General features: G+C 42.1%; 2 protein-coding genes across 2 annotated transcripts in view; one reads left to right on the top strand and one right to left on the bottom strand.

Moving 5' to 3' along the window:
• Window positions 1-2255, top strand: part of TTC37 (tetratricopeptide repeat domain 37) — a gene marked incomplete at its 5' end in the record, with an annotated part of 34456 nt that extends 32201 nt beyond the window's left edge. Inside the window, 2 exons of the mRNA XM_009572790.1 lie at window positions 441-564; window positions 2098-2255. Coding sequence (XP_009571085.1) covers window positions 441-564; window positions 2098-2175 — 202 coding nt within the window. The remainder of the gene's footprint in view (window positions 1-440; window positions 565-2097) is intronic.
• Window positions 2256-7535: 5280 nt separating this feature from the next.
• Window positions 7536-19293, bottom strand: part of FAM81B (family with sequence similarity 81, member B) — a 21580-nt gene continuing 9822 nt past the window's right edge. Inside the window, exons 4-7 of the mRNA XM_009572779.1 lie at window positions 16588-16694; window positions 13069-13204; window positions 10125-10320; window positions 7536-7642 (exon numbers count right to left, since the gene is read on the bottom strand). Coding sequence (XP_009571074.1) covers window positions 7536-7642; window positions 10125-10320; window positions 13069-13204; window positions 16588-16694 — 546 coding nt within the window. The remainder of the gene's footprint in view (window positions 7643-10124; window positions 10321-13068; window positions 13205-16587; window positions 16695-19293) is intronic.

The following is a 19293-nucleotide window of genomic DNA, read 5'->3' as shown; positions in this document are numbered from 1 at the left end:
CACTGTCTTCCAAAAGATTTATTACATAGCTCTCAGACAGGAGAATACCTGCTGTACTTGTTCAGCAGATCACATACTGAAATCAGAGGTTGTGCTGAGTTCACAGACAGCATGATGTTTATCATGTTATTGTAGCAGTCATAAAATCTGCTGTGCCAATCTAATTTGGGTTACTTGCTAATTAAAGCACTAACTTGAGTGTAATATATAATAACAGTATAATAATAACAACAGTGGCAGTATTCCTTAGCATTCTAGATGCAACTACATAGGAAACAAAGTAATGTACAACCCTGCTCCCTCACTTTCTTGGGTGTTACGGAAATAAGGACCTTCCCTTACTGCTGCTGATCATTGTTGCTTGCTCTGGGATACTGGTGCGTTACATGCAACCTAGTCAATTGCATTTGATTTGGATTATGTTTTGGTTATGCTTCTAGGGAGACTCGTCGAATGTTGGAAAGAGTGGTATATCAACCGGGGAACCCAGAAACAATAGTGTCAGTGGCACGCTGGTACCTCCTGCAACATCTGTATGCCAAAGATGATTATGAATTAATAGATGTAAGACAGTCCATTTTATGTGGAAATTTAATCTATTTGCGTTGAAAGTTGTGTTTGCAACTTGGAAGTAGGGTAGAGGGAGGCTAGGGAGGTGCTGGCTCGCCTGCTGTAGAGGTTGCAATGTTTAAGGATTCTGTACTGACAAAACATACCTCAATTTTCGAAATTGTATGCAGTTTGTTTGAAAGTCTTCCATTCCTCCATGCAGTACTAATGAAAAACAAACAGTGAAATCTCTAATCCAAACTGGCAAGAATTCTACTAGTGACTCCTCAGTAGACATGAGGACCATTTTATCAGAATTTTACCAGGACATATTAATGCACTAAAAATCTTAATTTCCTCTAGCCTGGCTGGAACAGTGTGGTATCCTTGACCCAAAAGATCTGAACAGTAGAGTGCTGTACTTCCTGTACTTAAGACTTTTATTATATCTGTAATGGTGCATTATTTTCAGTACAGAGTAAATGGTACATTAGTTTCTGTTGATAGTACTTCACAAATGGATTTTGTCAAACTCAAAAATCCACACAGCTCTTTCATGTCATGCAAAGGGGGGTGGTTCATTTTGGCTTGTAATTGGAATCACTTTGCTACTTAAACTTTGAATACACTCTCCTAATAATCTCCTCGCTGCTGCCACTGGCACGAGGAGCTCTTTTAACCAGATTAACAGCTGTTCCCTGGTGAAACATTGAATCCGTAAGGAAGAACATTTGGAGGTACAATACATCAAGCAGGCTCAGTGTTAACAAAAATCCATACACAGACACACAGGCTCATAAAAAAGCTAGAATTAATGAGTTCGGATGATCCTGATGAGATCTCATTGCAGTTGCTTCTACAAAGTCATCTGTACTCTCTACCAATGAGTACAATAAAAATAACAGCTAGAGTAAAGATTTGCTTGATTCTACTTAATGGTTTTCCTTTTTAATATGTATAATGTGATTGGATTACAAGAGAAGTGCCAGAAGCTTATGAAGGTCTGTGAACATTAGGCTGTCAGGGGAGCTTTTTTAACTAGGAGAAAAGATGGAAATAGGAGGTGTGGCAAGTAAATCAAGGAAAGGTAAATTTAGATGGGGGAGGCAAAAGAATACCTTGGCAGTTTTGTTTAAGTAGCTGCAGAGAATGCTTTGTTTGGCAAATTTAAATTTCTACAGATGTACTAGCAGGAGGCAAGTGTGCATTGGCAGGGAGATGGGTCTTATCTAGCTCTGCTTGTTTCATTGCCAGCAGGTAACTTACTTGTCAAACTTGGTCTCAGCCTCAAGTGACAAATGATGCTGCTGTAGTGCATTGCAAGTGACTACAGGTTTAGCAAGTCACTAGAGGATGGGGTTTTTAAGTGCCTGATGTTTTAAGGAAGCTGATGTGTAATGTTGAATGTTTCCTGTCTGGGCTTATGGGTTACTTAATCTTTTAGAGAAACTGCTTAGCAGAAATTAAAATGCATTTGAGATTGCCAGTAAAATACTAACAATAAAATTATTACATTCTCAGTTTTTCATTGTTTGTTTTTCTCTGCAGGTGCTTATAGAAAATGCCAAAGCTAATGGAGATGTTAGAGCTCTGGAACTAAATGAGAAATTGTCAGGAAGTGCCTAGTATGGATTGTCTCAAGTGAAAAATCTTCCATTCATGCAACTTAATCTGTCCATCTTCCAGGAGCATATGTGGTTTGGGCTTTTTTATTTGTTTGTGTCTGGTTTTGTTTTTTTGTTGCATCAATTGCAACTTTGTCTTTAGTTTTACTTTTTCTTGAGCAAAAGTAGGTTGTTTTCTTGTTGACGTGGGTTCCACCATAGAAATACACTTTATTTGAAAGGAAAACCCTGAATTTTGCTTTTGTTTTCTTCTACACTGAAACTTCAGCACTATTCACAATGGAGAGTACTTGTCTGTATTTCCCCCTTGGCCATACACAGAAGTACAATATTAACTGCATTGGCAGTTATGCAAGGTTTTCTTGGCACAGAATCTTACTAGCTAAGTAGCAGCAAACTTTTATTCTCTCCCAGATACTGTAAAACGTTCAGAGAATTAAAATGCCTATATTCCTTTGATATACTTTCTTTTGCAGTTGAGACCCAAATCCACTTGGAACTTCATGTGTGGTGTCAGTTTATACTTTTAAAAAAATTTTTTTTTTAAGCTAATCCTAATTACAGCAGTGTATCCTCTTGCCTGCAAGCTTCAGTGAACATTCCCATCAAGAAAAGCTTGTGATCGTCAGGGACAGGGTCATATTTATAAATGTGTATAACAGGCTCTATTTATGTCTTGGTAATTCTGCCGCTGACTGCTTAATTGGATGAATCACAACAGTGGTTCTTAAGACGTGAGGTTATTTTGCCTTTATGTACATGAAAATAAAAAAAATAAAGCAATAATTCTAATCTGTTAGTGTTACCATTAGGGATTTTCAAGCTGTTGACGAGAGTCACGATAGCTGCCCATTCCTGGTTTTAAAGTTTCTTAAAATTACTCTCTATCCACCAAAGTCTTATGATGGCTCATATGATCCCATATTACAGAGAAGAAAGGGCACTTCCAAGGTGTGCAGTGGGACTGCATTGAACGTACACTTGGTTTCAGAACCAGTTTTATCGGGCTTAAAGAAAGCAGGATGCCGAGCTGGGGTGTGTGGATGTGCATCTCTGCGACCAGCCATGCGCAGTGATCTCCGGAAAGAGGCAAGAGCCACGAGCATGCCACTGTCATTTTAAAGAGGAAAACTAAGCTCAGTAGGCTGGGGTTTCTACTCTGTGGAGGTGAGTAGAAACCTCTCTGAATGGCAAGAATCTCTCCTTGTCTCCCACACTTTTGTTCTCCCACCCATCTTAATGCAAAATACCTTCCTTAAAAAGATTTTTTTTCTGGTAAATTTAGATCAATTGTGGTTCCCTTCACAGCCCGTTGTCACATAGTCTTGAACTCTCAGTAACTGCAAATATTAATTGCAAAATCAGACTCGTGACTCTCAAGACTAGCTGTAACTTTTTTTAGCTTGCTGCTATTAAAAGCCTGGAAAAGTTCTTATAGCCTATAGTTTGTATCCTTGCGTATGGTCTTGATATTTGTGCCTCCTACTCTAGTGGTGGGAGAGCCTGACGACAGCACAGTAAGCGGCTGCCTGCCCTTGTTAATGCATTAGACAGAAATGCTTCTACGTGAGCGCTAGCCTATACTTTGTTCAGCACTAAACCTTTAATACTTCCTAACACCTAGGAGAACAGACAAAACAGGCCGGAGAAACCAGCTATGAAGCCATCAGCTCTGAATATTCTGTATTAGAATACAGTGGTTTTTCTCTTCAGAAGACCCTGAAGTTACTTTTACTGTGATCAGTGATTAACTCCTTGAACAAGATAATTATACAGCCCCAAGTTGTATTACATGCCCTGTAAACCACATATCTCTACCACCTACTCAGTGAAAAGCAGTTCCCTGAGCAGGGAACATGAGTTTAAATTTAAGCTTCTGCAAAATCCAACGGTATGAGGTAAAAATCTTGCTCTCCTCATTTTTTAACAATGTGTAGCCTCTACAAAATCAGCCGTTTGTGGAAGGTCTGCTGTAACACTGAAAAAACTTGTAAATTCATGCAGGTTGAGACAGCCCTATATTTTATACTATTATAGAGCTCAGCTTTAGAATGCAAAATACCGTACAAAGGCACATAAGCATTGTTGAGTTGGGGAACAGAGAGTTGTTTATGGATTTCACTGCCTGGGAAGTCACATGTTCGGCTGCTATTACTGTAAAGGGGAAAAAATAAACATTCCCCAACTGTCATTTGTTTTATTATGCTGGCTTATGCTGAAGGCAGAATGGAATGAGATCTAGTGAATTTCAAGGTAGAACTTTCTGCTACTTCAGATATAAAAGATTTTATGTGCTTCTTACATATCCTTTTATACAAACATGAGACAATGGCTTGCTTCTGAGAATTTTATTTATTTATTTGGGTCGTGCTTGTTCATCTCATTCTCTGTATTTCCCAAGAATTGCTGGATTGGATTTCTACTTAACTTTTGAGCTTCTCTCAAAATGGTATCGCAAAGTACAGTGAGTAATTACATTAATTTAGTCTTGCCTAACCTTAGAGTTTAACAAAAACACAGATGTATACTTCTCTCGCCCTAATACTTTTGATACCTTTTATATTTTAAAAAAAATAATTTTTTAATTCATAGATATAAAACCCTTGAGAACTGTTTTAATGCTGTACAAATGCAGCTTTGTGAGGAAAAGTACATCCCTAATCCTGCAGCCCAGTTGAATATGGTCCTGGATGTCTAGAATTTAGCTTTTGTTCTCTCCCAGTTAATTTGCTTTCTACTGACTTAACTGAACAGCTGACAGTTAAATAACTTTTAAATTTAATATTCTCAGGGTCATTTTGAGTTTGGTCGCAGTGTGGAGTGATAGATACTGAGATAACTCCTTTATGCAGAGAAGTCACTCAAACAATAGCAATGTTCCAAATATATATTAATGTGTAATCTGAATTTATAATTAGGCCCTCAAACCTTTCTACTATAATCATACAAATCAGTGCTTAGATAAAGCAACGTTTGGTTGTGCCGTGCTGCCATGTGAAAGGATGGATGGATAGGAATAGGAAATGTGCAGCAATACCTCTGTCCTTTTCTCTGTTCCAGGGTTAGACTCTGAAGTTTTGATACCTTTTATATTTTAAAAAAAATAATTTTTTAATTCATAGATATAAAACCCTTGAGAACTGTTTTAATGCTGTACAAATGCAGCTTTGTGAGGAAAAGTACATCCCTAATCCTGCAGCCCAGTTGAATATGGTCCTGGATGTCTAGAATTTAGCTTTTGTTCTCTCCCAGTTAATTTGCTTTCTACTGACTTAGCTGAACAGCTGACAGTTAAATAACTTTTAAATTTAATATTCTCAGGGTCATTTTGAGTTTGGTCGCAGTGTGGAGTGATAGATACTGAGATAACTCCTTTATGCAGAGAAGTCACTCAAACAATAGCAATGTTCCAAATATATATTAATGTGTAATCTGAATTTATAATTAGGCCCTCAAACCTTTCTACTATAATCATACAAATCAGTGCTTAGATAAAGCAACGTTTGGTTGTGCCGTGCTGCCATGTGAAAGGATGGATGGATAGGAATAGGAAATGTGCAGCAATACCTCTGTCCTTTTCTCTGTTCCAGGGTTAGACTCTGAAGATTGTCTTGGCTTTTTTTTTTTTTTTTTTGGACACCATGCGTTTTTAGAAACACATTTGTCAATAACCTTGTATTTCACCTTTTTGGTGTTGCTCACTGAGAACAGCATACTGCAGCACCTAGGGCACTCGATGGGGAGGCAAATACACCAAGCCATACTAACTGCTGCTTCACCGGCAGCCAAGTACCTGGACAAAAAATTGCAAGAGTGCCTAGAAAGAGCTAGAGAAAGACAGTTTAGGAGCCTGCCCTCAACCCCAGACGTCTTGCTATGACTGCACTAATGGACTTCAAGTCTACAGCGAAGGCAGAGCCCCCTGTAATGGACGGAACATACAGTGAGACCAAAAACACGCGTTCAGAGTAGCTCAGAAACTGCTGCACGTTATTGGGATTTCGGTGTTGCTGGTTTCCTGCTGCTTGCAGGAAATGTGACAAACACAGGCCTGACCTAAAGCAGGCGTGAGGCTGGGAGTCTTTCCCATGGAGTTTGGCTCTAAAGAGCCTGGCCAAAAACAAAATGCAGAAACATCGTCTGCGACTTTGGTGGCCATTCTTTGTCTTTTACAAGATGTGATTGATTTCTAGGGCTTTTTACTCACTGGAGAAAGTTTAAACGTAGCACACTTTCTGCCTGCAGGAGTAATGCGATGAATTGCTGAAGTGGCATTCCCTACTAACTGCATCAGTTCGTTTTCAGACGTCATGCTATGCAGGTCCCAGAGAAGCCACCTGAAATCCATGGCTTTGAGAAACCTGCTGTTCTGTAGAGCAAAAAGCACAACAGACTTGAGATATGGATTACTGGAGGAGGATTAGCTGAGACATTTTGAATTTTCTTCTCTGGGCGATGGATGGTATTGGGCTTTCTGGAAACAAATGTACTGTAGAAACTGAAGTTTCTATTGCAATTGCATTGTGACCTTCTTTTTTGGCCTCCCTGCTAAAGAACTCATTTTAGCTTCTGTTGGGAAATTATATCGATATGTTTCTTTTGCCCTACTCTCAGAGTTTTTCTCCTTATTTCCAGATTGTTTTTCTTGGTTTTTGAAGCAAAGCAAAACCCACAATGCCAGTTAGATTTTCAAGCGTTCTACTGCAAATCACGACTAACTTTTATTCAGTCAAACAGAGAAGATGAGAAATAAACCTTCTTAATAATGCATCTGCTAATAATTAACTTGCATTTTGTCACCTGTACCCAATTTATGAGCTACTTTTAATGACCCAGTAACTTACTGTAATGGGTCCAAATCATGCATCAGTAGATACTCTGATACCAGTTTTCATAATGCTATTACTACATACACCTTGTGTGCAGCTGGAGGAATTTACTAGACCTGATTTCAGTAGTTACACCAATCTAAAACAGATGTAGCTTATGGCAGGACTGGGCTAGCCATGCTTGATGACTGAGTGTTTGCTTTCTTAAAGTGCTTTAAATACCATGAATACTTTTGTATGAAATCTGCTTGTAAAATTTTAAGTCAATCCTTAAAGTTTAACTTTTCTTCTACAGTGAAGCACTCTGTTGTACAATTGGTGTGAAAATGACTGTTGGTGTTACAGAGTTGTTATTTTTGTGGCTGCACAGTATCGTAAGTAGCAGTAACATCCTACAGGGACAGGGAAAACAAAATCAGGTGTGTCTAAAGTCTACTTCTTTCTTTAACTCAATGCTGCTTCTCACTGGAGAGAGCACCTGGAATAGCGGACGAGGCTTGCTCATGGTGTTCAGTCTTCTGGGAGGTTACTTTCATTGCATCTTTTTCACATCTTTCTGAATTTTCTTTTTTTCAAGTTTCAGCCTTGTGTTCTGTATTTGTTTGAGCAGCTCCAGAGACTCATGAATGGATTGAAATCCTGGTAGAAGAATAGGAGCAATTCATTAAATAGTGGTTGCTTTCAATACATTAAGAGATTCTTCTTTTTCTTTGCAAAGGTTTTTCTGCAAAGATCATCTCAGATTGATAAAGTAGTTCATGCTCTATGAGTTACATTAATGCGACTGTCCCCATAAGCACGTTTAATACAGGGAACATTAAATCCAATCTATTTCATAATTTTATTGAATACCATGGACATGAATTGGCAGCTTGGGTTGCAAGCTCCTTGCTGTCGGAATCATATCTTCCAATACATTGAACAATAGAAACATGATTACTCATAGCTGTAAACAGCAATTGACATCAGATTTGTGGTGTGGACTAAAGAAAATACTACGTCTGTCTTTAAAACCAAGGGTAGTGTTAGCTTTAAAGCATATTGTTCTTTCATTGAGCATTGGGGTTTTTTGTTTGGTTTGTTTAAGTTCGCAGTCCTTATTTTGAATCAAAGACTCTCTGTTCCCATCAGATACGGACACTTGCTCTGCAGTCTGCTTACCATATAGCAAGGTTGGTGCCACGGATCTCCCAGAGTTGCAGCAACTGTAAAGAAGAGTTACACTTCGTCTGAGATGGACACTGTTCTGTTGTGCGCTTCTGGGAGAATGGGGGCTCAGCTTCGCTGGCTAAGTGTTTGTGCATGTGTATATGGGTATATAAAAAAAGTCGGAAGTGTGCAGGCACACTTTTTTCCAAAAACGGAGCTACAGAGCACCTGATGTGCCTTTTTTGAACCACTAGACAATCAAATATTGTCACTAAAGACTGGAAAAGTAGAATTGTAAGCTGCTGTTACCTAGGTGTTTCCAGATTGCGCTAACGTTCAAATTACAACATAGTAGTTCTTCACGTTTGTCCAGCGTGTCACATAGGAGTTAAGTTATTAGCAAGCAAGCAGCCTAACAGTGGATTAAAATTAATTATCTTCCTCCTTTTTTTTTTCCTTAAGCGCTTATTGTAACGTGGCAGCTGATTACATGTTTTTGGGTTTGGAGCGGTTGTTTAATACAGATTAATTTTGTCACTGCTACAGTCTAGATAGTGTTCAATCAAATCACTGCATAGTGCTCAGAATTTTATAAATTCCAGACACGTCTCTGATTTCCAAGATGCCGATCTGTGCTGAAGCACAAACAGCTGCTGAGACAGGCTATAGGCTGCCTCTGTGGCCTTCATGCTGCTCTGCACCTCCTCAGTGGCCTCTTTTCCCCCTTTTTGGGGGTCAGCCCCTACCAGAGGACTGCCATGGGAAACAGCAATCTTTGGACTCGAGTTGAACACAACGATGGCCAAAGTTTGGTATAAACAGATCTCTTCTGTCGTTAATTTCCCTCCTTTCAGCACCAGAATCTTTTACTCTGAAATTTCTTAGCCACAGCTTTCTTTGAGATGCTGTCTTGCGTTCACTGACATGGTCTTGGAGACAGCCAAGCCTTCCCATGTCAAGCTGCACAAGGATTTTAGCTAATTATGGTTTGGTTTGCTACAGCCTTGGAGCAGGGCTTGTAGGAAGGTTGCAGATAATGAAGGAATTGGAGCTGAAACAAAGAGCTGGGGTCCTCAATCACAGACAGCTTTGAAGATGAGAACCAGATGCTTGAATTTCAAGTGAGAACATGTAAGATGTGAAGCCCTTGTGTAACGATTTTCAGCCATCTGTTCCCTTGCAGAGAGGGCTGAGTGATTTTTTTTTTGATAACCTGATGTGTCCACTGTGTTACCGTTACCAGCTGCAAGTTGGGGGTATTACAATAGATGAGGTTTGAGTGACACAGGATAGATTACAGTGGGCAAAATCTTCCTTCTGAAGGCCATGTGCTTAGTGCCAGCTGAAAGCCTTTCTAATTGCTGCTGAATGTTGAACAGCTAGAGTCATCTCACATTGATAAAGTAGTTCATGCTCTGTGAGTTACATTAATGTGACTGTCCCCATAAGCAGCAGCTGCCATGTGTTCAGCAATGTTATCTAACTGCTTCCCTATTCACTTGCGTAATGTATGGTCTGTGTTGGGTAGCTGTTATTCATCCAGATGCCTCTTTCTCCGGCTACTGTTGGTTGAGAATGGGGAGTAAAGGATGGAAGTTACATAAAACCATCAAATACGATCTCAGAAGCATGATCTGTGCAAAAGGGAATGACTTGTACATCCCAACGAAGGTTAGTGATCTTGCTAGGAGAAGAAATAGGTACTCTAAAAAAATCTGGAAAACAGGTGGTGAAATTGCCTTTTAAATGATCTTACCCTGAGACTCTTAGGAAGAGAAGACAACCTTGTGCAAATGTCATGCTGGCTGTTTGCAAAGACAAGTGGGCTAACCCATACACCTCTGTACATGGGGTTTGGGAGAGAGAAATAGTCACTTTAGTGTCTTTCTGTCTACTGGGAAGTATCTTCTGGAGCAGCAAGTTACTGCAGAAATTTATTTTAAAAATAAATTGCATGAAAGCCCATCCTCACCTGATCTGTATTCATTTTGGATTTCTTCAAGCTCCTTCCAGATCTGTCTTTCAAATCTGGTGATTCTTGCATGCAGGTTTTTTTCATCTCTTTTGATCTGGTTCAACTGCTTTTCATATTTCTGTGGTTTATCCATTTGTTCTAGCTTCAGTGACAGAAGTAGGAGCTTTTCTTCTACTCTTTTTTCTGCTCTTTCCTTTAAATACATAGCATAGGTAAGACATTTTAAATACGCAGACATTAACCTGCTTCCTCCCAACATGCATTCAGTCTCGCTTCCCAATCCCAGGCGTGACAGCACTGAATAAATGCAGGTGAGGTCTGCTACCCCGGAGGATGTGTCAATCCTCTCTTCCCCAACCAACCAAATAAACTGGGAAAGAGGGGCTGGGCCAGGACAAAGGTGCTTTTTAAGTTATTATTTAATTTATTTATTCATTTTAAGTCCAGTGATTTGCTGTCACACTTTGCAACAACAGACTGGGAACTCAAACAACCCATTTCAGGTTGCTTTCATGTGCCCATCTCAAGCCCAAGCTTCCCGACCTAAGGGGTGCAACGCTGTTGTGTGAACCCAGCTCAGCTGCTGGCGTGAATTAGGAGGCTGAGCCCCGTAAGAGCTACCTCGCTGAGGGATGGCAAGCAGTCCTCTCCCTCTTTTGAGCTCAGCACAGCTCTTGGAGGCCATTCCCCCACTTCAGAGGGGGGCTCAAACCTCAGCTGCGCAGCTGCCCACCCCTTCCTTGCGAGTTGCACCGAGTCCTCTGGTCAACTCCAAATCTGGTCAACGTGATGGAAATCCTCTGACCTTCTTCAGCACTCGCAGCCCAAGGGAGTCCTGTGGGCCCAAGGTGGTGGCTCTGCCTCCCAAGGAGGGTGTTTGCAAACCTGGCAGAGCTGTCCGAACCTAAGCAGAGTTTAGCGCAGTGGTGGGAAGACGCTCTGAGTTCACAGACATTGCGGGTGGCTGGCGGAGCGAGTAAGCTCTGGGGGTAGCCGAGCTGCTGCTCTGCACTCCCAGAACGGCTCCATCGCCAGCACGTAGACTGCCAGATCCACCGGCCCTGCGGCCCGAGCAGCCCCGGGCACACGCGGGGTCGCGCGTCCCCTCAGCCTGACGGAAGGACATGAGGAGTTCTGCTGCTGAAGGCAGCTGCCCGTGCTGCCGGGGCCCGCCGCTGAGCCGGGACAAGAGCCCTCCTGGCACAGGCTGAAGCTCATCTCCAACTGCTTTGTCTCCAGTGTTCATGACAAGGTTGCCTTCGGCTCCCAGGGATGGAGCTGTGCTTCCACTGAGAGGGCACCCAAGGACCGCCAGCTGCCCCAGGCACTGTGCATGCCTGTCTGTACATGTACACACACGTGAAAAAACAGATGCACTCCTTGTTCAACCTAATTGAGAGTGGCTTTGAAAGCTTTAACTCCTGTTACACTGTATTTTTTGGCACAGCAGTCTCCCTTAGGGAATAGTAGCCACATATATTGGTGTGTTTTCCACAAAATAATCACAAAAACTATTAGCAGAGGAAGGGAAGTCATGCAGTAGCTTTGAGATAGCGGCTGATGCACCAGAAATGTTTTTGCTATCATCCTGGCTACACTAAGTGTTGGTTGGTTGAGTATAAGGGATCATCATCAGGCAGGATAAACGGAGATTGAAGTTCAAGAGTGTTTAGTTCCAAGCAACTTCTGAATCTGGTCTTCGATCAGCAGTCTTCATCCTGGCGCTAAGACATGTTGATCGTGCATCGATCGCTTTTGAACTCTGAAGCGGAATGAACTGCACACAGCAAAGGAGGAAAAGCTTTAAAAGCTGTGAAGGAATTAATTAAAAGGCATTGGTCCTGTGCCAAGCACTAACTGCTGCTGTGGAACCGAAACGCGCTGCGTTTTAATGTACCAACCGCAGGATGGTGAGGGTTTGTCTATATTTAAAACCGGGCAGAATTTGCACAGACGATCCCTTCCTTCTCTGAGCTGTCAACGAATGAAACTGGCTGGTGCTCAGTGGAGGCACCGATGCTCACCGTGGGACAGGAAACCCTGATGTACCTTGTCCGGTACATCAGGGATACACAGATGTGAAGCGGTGCCATAATCAGGGAAGATTTTATTTCCCGGGATGGGATCTCCATCCTCAGAAACAAAAATCACTTGGATGAGGTTGAAGTTCAAGAGTGTTTAGTTCCAAGCAACTTCTGAATCTGGTCTTCGATCAGCAGTCTTCATCCTGGCGCTAAGACATGTTGATCGTGCATCGATCGCTTTTGAACTCTGAAGCGGAATGAACTGCACACAGCAAAGGAGGAAAAGCTTTAAAAGCTGTGAAGGAATTAATTAAAAGGCATTGGTCCTGTGCCAAGCACTAACTGCTGCTGTGGAACCGAAACGCGCTGCGTTTTAATGTACCAACCGCAGGATGGTGAGGGTTTGTCTATATTTAAAACCGGGCAGAATTTGCACAGACGATCCCTTCCTTCTCTGAGCTGTCAACGAATGAAACTGGCTGGTGCTCAGTGGAGGCACCGATGCTCACCGTGGGACAGGAAACCCTGATGTACCTTGATTTAAACATCTTGTTACACAGATGTGAAGCGGTGCCATAATCAGGGAAGATTTTATTTCCCGGGATGGGATCTCCATCCTCAGAAACAAAAATCACTTGGATGAGGCTCGAGCCCTGAATTTGCTGTTGGCCCTGTTTGAGCAAGGGGTTGAACCTTACAACTTCCAAAATAAATTAACCTATGATTACATGATTTCCATAACTCATCATTTTGCCGGCCGTGTCCTGAGGCACCTGCTTTTGTGTTAGATCTCGTTTTTTGTGTGCGTGATTTGGTACCTGCTGGGGTGAAGGCGATGGAGCGGTGCTTCTCGCTCCCAGTCCTGGGAGGGCTGGAGGCCACCCGGTGCCCGGGGCTGCCGCCCCAGGAGGTCTTACCAGCCTCTCCTTCACCGAGGTCAGCAGCTGATGCCCGTGCTGGGCGCGATCTTCTTCAGACCGTGTCAGCTGCGCTTCTGTCCACTTCCGATGAGTCTGCATCTGATCCCTGAAGTCACTCAGAATACTCGTCAACCTAAAATTATGATTATTTCTTTAGTAACAAGGCTAAGGTTTAGTCAGTGTTATGGGGGAGTCTTGAGTCACTTGCGTAAATTGTTTAAATTACTCTAAATCCCTTCAATAGCTTCCTAAGAAGCCCTAAGCGCAATTATTTTATTAATCCTTACCTTAAAGGTTGTACCTACATGCCAAAATGTGGCTTCTGTAGTGTGGTCTACTTTAGGAAAATATTTAAGGGCTGAAAAATGTTAATTTCCCATTTGAATTAACTGTATTTGAAGTGGATGAAGAAACTACACTATCCCATTGAACATCAACTGCATTGCTGGGCATCGGGGAGAGCAGCAAAATCACTTGTGGTCTGAAAATGGGTATGAATGAAAATTCATAAGGATAAAAGAAGTTTGTAACTAAAAGATTACAAACAAAAAGAGAATGCAGAGTTGCTGCCAGGCAGCAGTTGGATAGAAATGTGAAAGCCCACCCAAAGGGAACACAGCAGGCAGCAGCTGGAGCAGAGAGGGAACTGCAGGCAAGAGTAGCGAACGAACACTGCTCGGATCAAATCTGCAAAATGTCAAGTTAAAGGGAACTGTATGGTTTAGATTTTGCTTTTCTTATGCTGCAGCATGTAATTTGCAACATGAACCATGACCAGATGTGAACTTAGGTCCAAGTTGTAGTCATGTATATATAAATTTTCATGCTTATGCATATGACCTGACTGTAGGAGTGTCACGAAGAATGTTAATGTAATTGTGTTAATTTCTAACACATGCTTGCATGCAAACAATGATTGCTTGAAATTCGTTTGGGCCTCAGTTAGGATACAAACCAACAGGTAAGGAGCAGGATTTTATAACTAGACAATGCTTACGGCACTTCTAATATTTAATATCACTTTTCAAAAGGGTGTTTGAGTTGAAGTGTTTTTTATGCCAAGTGATTGATAACAGTTCTGTGTCAGTCTAATGAAGTGATAATTACCATCAGCCGTCACTGTAATGTGGTAAAAAGAATTAATGATAGCAAAATCTCTCTCAGTAATATGTTATTGCAGTTTGCTATAGACCATGTCTTTTCAAGATCTTTTACAAAAGCAGCCTATTAGGTCAGTTTATCACTATTACTCATTTTAGTAGTTCTAAGATTTGATTTTTCAAGAATAAAAGCTTGTAGTATTGAGTTTGTTGGTTTTAGTCCTACCATGCACATGTGTACATGCACACAGAGTTTGCTTCCTGGAGCACTAATCTTTGTTCATGAGCAAATAAAATGATATTGTGATATTATGCTGATGATATAGACCAGTATCCAACCTGAGCACAGGAAGGGGAGGTAAAACGAGCTTTGCTCAGACCTAACGGTGAGCCTTCTGACTGGAATAACAGGAATCGCCATCCAAGCCCTCTTCTGGAAAGGTCAGGTAGGGATGGACACAGCGCTCTGTGGAAGACACCGCTGCCTGCCCTGAGGTCATTGTTCATGGTGCAGGACCTTCATACCTGAGGATCAGTGAATGGGCTGGTCGTTACAAGAGTTACAGTTCTGTTCGACCGCACGGCAGGCGGTTACAGGATTGGAAGCTCTTCAGATCTTTTATGTGGTTATTTTCATATACATATATATCTATATGTATACGTATAATCAGGAGATTTTCATCCATGAGGCATAGAACAAAGGTCTTGTGCCATTGTTTGTGTTAAGATTACTGAACAAATTGGGGACTATCATTTTAAGATTAATTAACCACGAATGACAGAATTGATGGTCAACTTTCTTCAAAGGTTCAAAACCAAACTTAGTGTAGTTGGCAGCTGGCATTTGACTTTGCTCCAGCTTCTCCGAAGTTGGAAAAAGGGGAAGAAGGAAACAATTAAACCTAAAAATGAATAGTTTTCAGTAACAGTATCAGTTGGTACTTTTACAATACAACTGCCAGCCTGCAATCGAAGATGACTGGGTCCCAGGCAGCTCCATGTCAACTGAAGAGGTAACTCCGGGCTTTGAAGCTGATTTAAACAGGCCAAGTTTTATGGGGAAGCTCCAGTCTGTTCCAGAAGTTAAATTTTATGTCACCTCTATGAAAAGAATACATAAATCTGGTAGACTTTTAAAGGAGCAATATAAAAGGAGAGAGACATTCCCCAGAGGGTGTGCTATTTTAATTAAATTTTATATTAACTGGAATAAATTCTCAACGTTCAGTAAATAAGTATTTTGGATTTTATGTTAAATACACAATGCCAACACATCTCAGTGTCTTGAAAGACACCTCTTTTCAAGCTTCCTATTTCTGATGACAATTTCAGTAAGGCCTCGTTAACTTTTGAGAAACTCAGCATTTACTTCAATTCAGTTTTCCAATTTCTTTCTTTTCTGGCATTGTTCCATTTTTCCTTCCCTCTTATTTTGGTTTCACTTCTTGTCTGTTTCACATGGTCTTGATCTCCATCATTCACTGCTCTGTGTCTCCCTGTTCTTCCTTCCCTTTTCCCGATTTTAATACATTGCCCGCTTTAGCGGTTATTTCCCCATTCACCCCTATTCCTTTTCCTGTTCTTTTGATGAGAACTTTCTTCTGTTTAAAGTTCTAGCCTATTTTTACCTCTGAATACAATTCAGGTAAAATCTTAATTAAAATAAATCTTTATTCAAATACATCCCCATTTTAAGGAAGGGAACTACTGCCTTTGAAATATCATTATTGCAGGATTATTATAATTAGATTTTAAACTCTTTGTGCTGGCTCTGCTATTCAATGCTGGGCTGTTTTGCATTGTTCTGAATATGGATGCCAGATACTTCTGTTCATTGCATCCTTCCATGGAGTTTCCTCCTCTCTAAAACTCAAGATTAAAATGGCACCCTAAAAGTACTTCTGCTGCTAGAATAGGAAACATATAGGATGTAAGTAAGAAACAAATCACAAATCTGTGGGCACATGAGGCTGTGCAGCTACTTTAGCCTTGTGCCCACCTTTCTTTATCAGCAGCACCCCTGCCCCGGGTGGCTAAGAAATGGGCAGACAGTGCAAGTGCGTAAAGAAAAAGCCTTGTTCTGCACATTAGGCACGTCACAAATTAGCCCCAATTATAATGGTAAATAGCATCTTTGTATTTGGTGCCTTTCTTTTAAGTATGGGAAGTTAATTGGTTTCATACCTTTCTTCTTACAGGGTGGCATTTAGCATCTCATTTTAACAATTAACTTGCAAGACAATATACTTTCATTATGTATTTTCATTATTTTATGGCATAGATCTTCATTAACCTTCTCTTAGTGTTTTGAATGGATGTTAATTAACGGGTTTGTTTTGCTGTTAGGTGGCAACCTGTTCATCACACTAAAGCATTCAGGGTGAATTATCATAACAAAAAACCCTCCATCACCTACTTGAAATCCAGAAGCTGCAATTCGTGTTGTTGATCTCCCTGGACTGTCTTTAAGTTCGAGCTCTGATCAGAGTTGGAAGTCTCTATTTTGCCTAATAGCTGCATTACCTAATGAGAATTCAACAAAGAACGCCTTTATGAGCCAGACTATGAGCACTTACATTTAAACATGCGTTATGATTGCAAGCATGGAGAAAACCAGCTGACATTAAGGTACAGCTACACAAAAACGTTTCACACAAATTCATTCAGTGAAGACTGAAGACTTGAGGTCAGAGTCACCAAGGCTGTAAGACCTGCTGAAGTCAAAGTCTTTGTGGCTGCAGGCTTCGCTATTACGTGCACAGGTAAGCAATGCTTTTTTTATTTGAACAAGTCAGGGCGCACCGCCCAAATCTCCCCAACAGTGGCAGGAACCAAGGGGTAAATCCTTGAAAGTGCGTGCGTGTTGCAAAGTGTTGTTTGTCCGACGCCCGACGGGATCCCAAGAAGAGCGAAGAGAGGAGAGGCTCACCCGCAACGGCAGGTGCTGGGCGGCTGCAGCACCGAGATGGCGCCCGGGGGACCCCGCTCAATGCATCCAGGCTGGGGTTTGCGCCCCCGGCTCTGCGCAGCCCCACGCTCTCTGGGCTGTGGGATGTCCCAGGTACCTGATGCTCTCCCACGCTTCTTTGGTTGGAGGTGCCCCCTTTCACAGGGTCGTTCATTGCTGGGGCGAGGGGAAGAGAGACTGCTTCAGCAACCTGACCCGCGGGCTGAGGGCCCTCAGCTGGGGTGCGGGGAACAGGATGGATTCACAAAGTGAAGCCAAGCACCCCACACCCTCTGGGGACGGACATGCCTGAGCTCCCCTTTGGCAGCCGTGGCCTGACCATGCCGGGCACGATGGGCAGGAAAAGCTGGAAACGCCTCATCTCAGAGTTGTTATTTCAGCCCTCGGAGGGTCTGGCAAGCCAGGGCCCTGAGCTGCTAGTCCATCACCTACAAATGCCTGTCTTTGCACATCACAGTGAGTGTGAATGTGCGATGCCAAGGGCTTCCGACGCATCAGAGATGCAACGCGGTGGAGCGGCTTGGGAACACTGTGGATGCTCCAGCAACTGCATCCACTATTTCAAGAGACGCTGGATGTCCATGTGCCTCTGAAAGATGGAGTGCGAGTGACTCAGGAGACTAGTAGCCACCAGAAACCCATTTCTCGCATGACCTCACCCTCCAGGAGTTTTCCCTGGGTTACATTACCTGCTACTGCAAATAGACACTTGATCTTGAAGGGCAGTCCCATGCGAGGGATGAGGGATTCAGCCTGCCTACCCATGGTTAATAAATTAAAGGGGATGTGAAATCCCAGCAGTTTTCTTCAGAGATTTTACACCAAATGAGCTCAGAAAATCCCTGGCGAGGAGATGCCACGCCTGTTTGGTAGCCATGGCACATCAATGTCAAAAAGGTGCCACTGAAGACTCATTACATTGACTTGGTACCTTCTTCCTTTACAGCAACAGATGACTCCTTTTCAGAAATCCTTCCCTTTTTTCTTTCCTACAATCACGTAAGAATAATTTTTTCCTTTTTCAGCTGAGAAAGTTTCTTCTGCATCCTGCTCAGTCTAACCTGACTTATTTTTACATGATTTTGTGTACTATTTCGTGTGACTGTGACACACGCACCTGCTCCATTCCCTGTTTCCAGGTAAAGAAGCATATTTTTCATAGGTATTCAAGGACACAGATGTCCAAACAGTGTCTTTTAACAGAATTCCAGGTAAGATACCTTTGTTCAAGTTCTGTCATGAGTAATTTTTCCTTGGAGAAGAGGACCTTGGGTAGGCAAGGTGCACAGTGACTGGCACTGTGCCTTGTGCAGCAGAAGATGCAGCCAAAATACAGTAATGAGATTATATTCGATATCAGCGTGCACAAGAATCTGCTCAATCCTTGTGGGCACGGGCAATGTCTAGTTTGGAGCAGGAGCATAGAGCCATCATGCTGCAGCTTTAGACAGCTGAATTTTCCAGTACAGCTGGATTCTTGTAAAATATTACTGCTAATGGTGCTGATCCTGCTAGAGGCTCCAAAACTGCTACGGAGCATAGTGAACCTCTTGGAAGGGAAGGCCAGCTATAAGGAACGATAGGGAGTAACAGTTGTTATCGGCTGTTGGCTTACCCGCTCCATGGAGAAAAAAACCACTCTCACACAAAACACCATTTCCAAAACTTTTTCAGTGTTACAGTTTCAAAAGCCTTTGAAATATTGCCAAAATTAATATGGAATTAGATATTAGATGCTTCCCTGCCATCACCTTAAAACTAAAGGAAAACCAGCGGATTTAGATGGCCTTTTTAAGCTCCAAAATGCCTACAACTGAAATTTCCAGATGCATTTGAATATAAATCATGCTGAGAAACAGTAATGGGTCATTTACAATCTGAGGACCCCCAAATGCTAGAATATTTTTGTCATCTGTTGTTACCTTACATCTATTATAAACGCCACTACCAGATGGAGATCAGCGACGAGTGGCATCCCTCAGGGGTCTGTACTGGTAGCAGTGTTGTTCAGTGTCTTCGTCAGTGACACAGGCACTGGGATCGAGGCCACCCTCAGCAAGTTTGCAGATGACACCAAGCTGAGTGGTGCAGTCGACGCGCCTGAGGGACGGGATGCTGTCCAGAGGGACCTGGACAAGCTCGAGAAGTGGGCCC

This window comes from Fulmarus glacialis, unplaced genomic scaffold, assembly GCF_000690835.1.
Source record: "Fulmarus glacialis isolate BGI_N327 unplaced genomic scaffold, ASM69083v1 scaffold750, whole genome shotgun sequence".
Classification (NCBI taxonomy): Eukaryota; Metazoa; Chordata; class Aves; order Procellariiformes; family Procellariidae; genus Fulmarus; species Fulmarus glacialis.
This window is presented reverse-complemented; position numbering and strand designations above follow the sequence as displayed.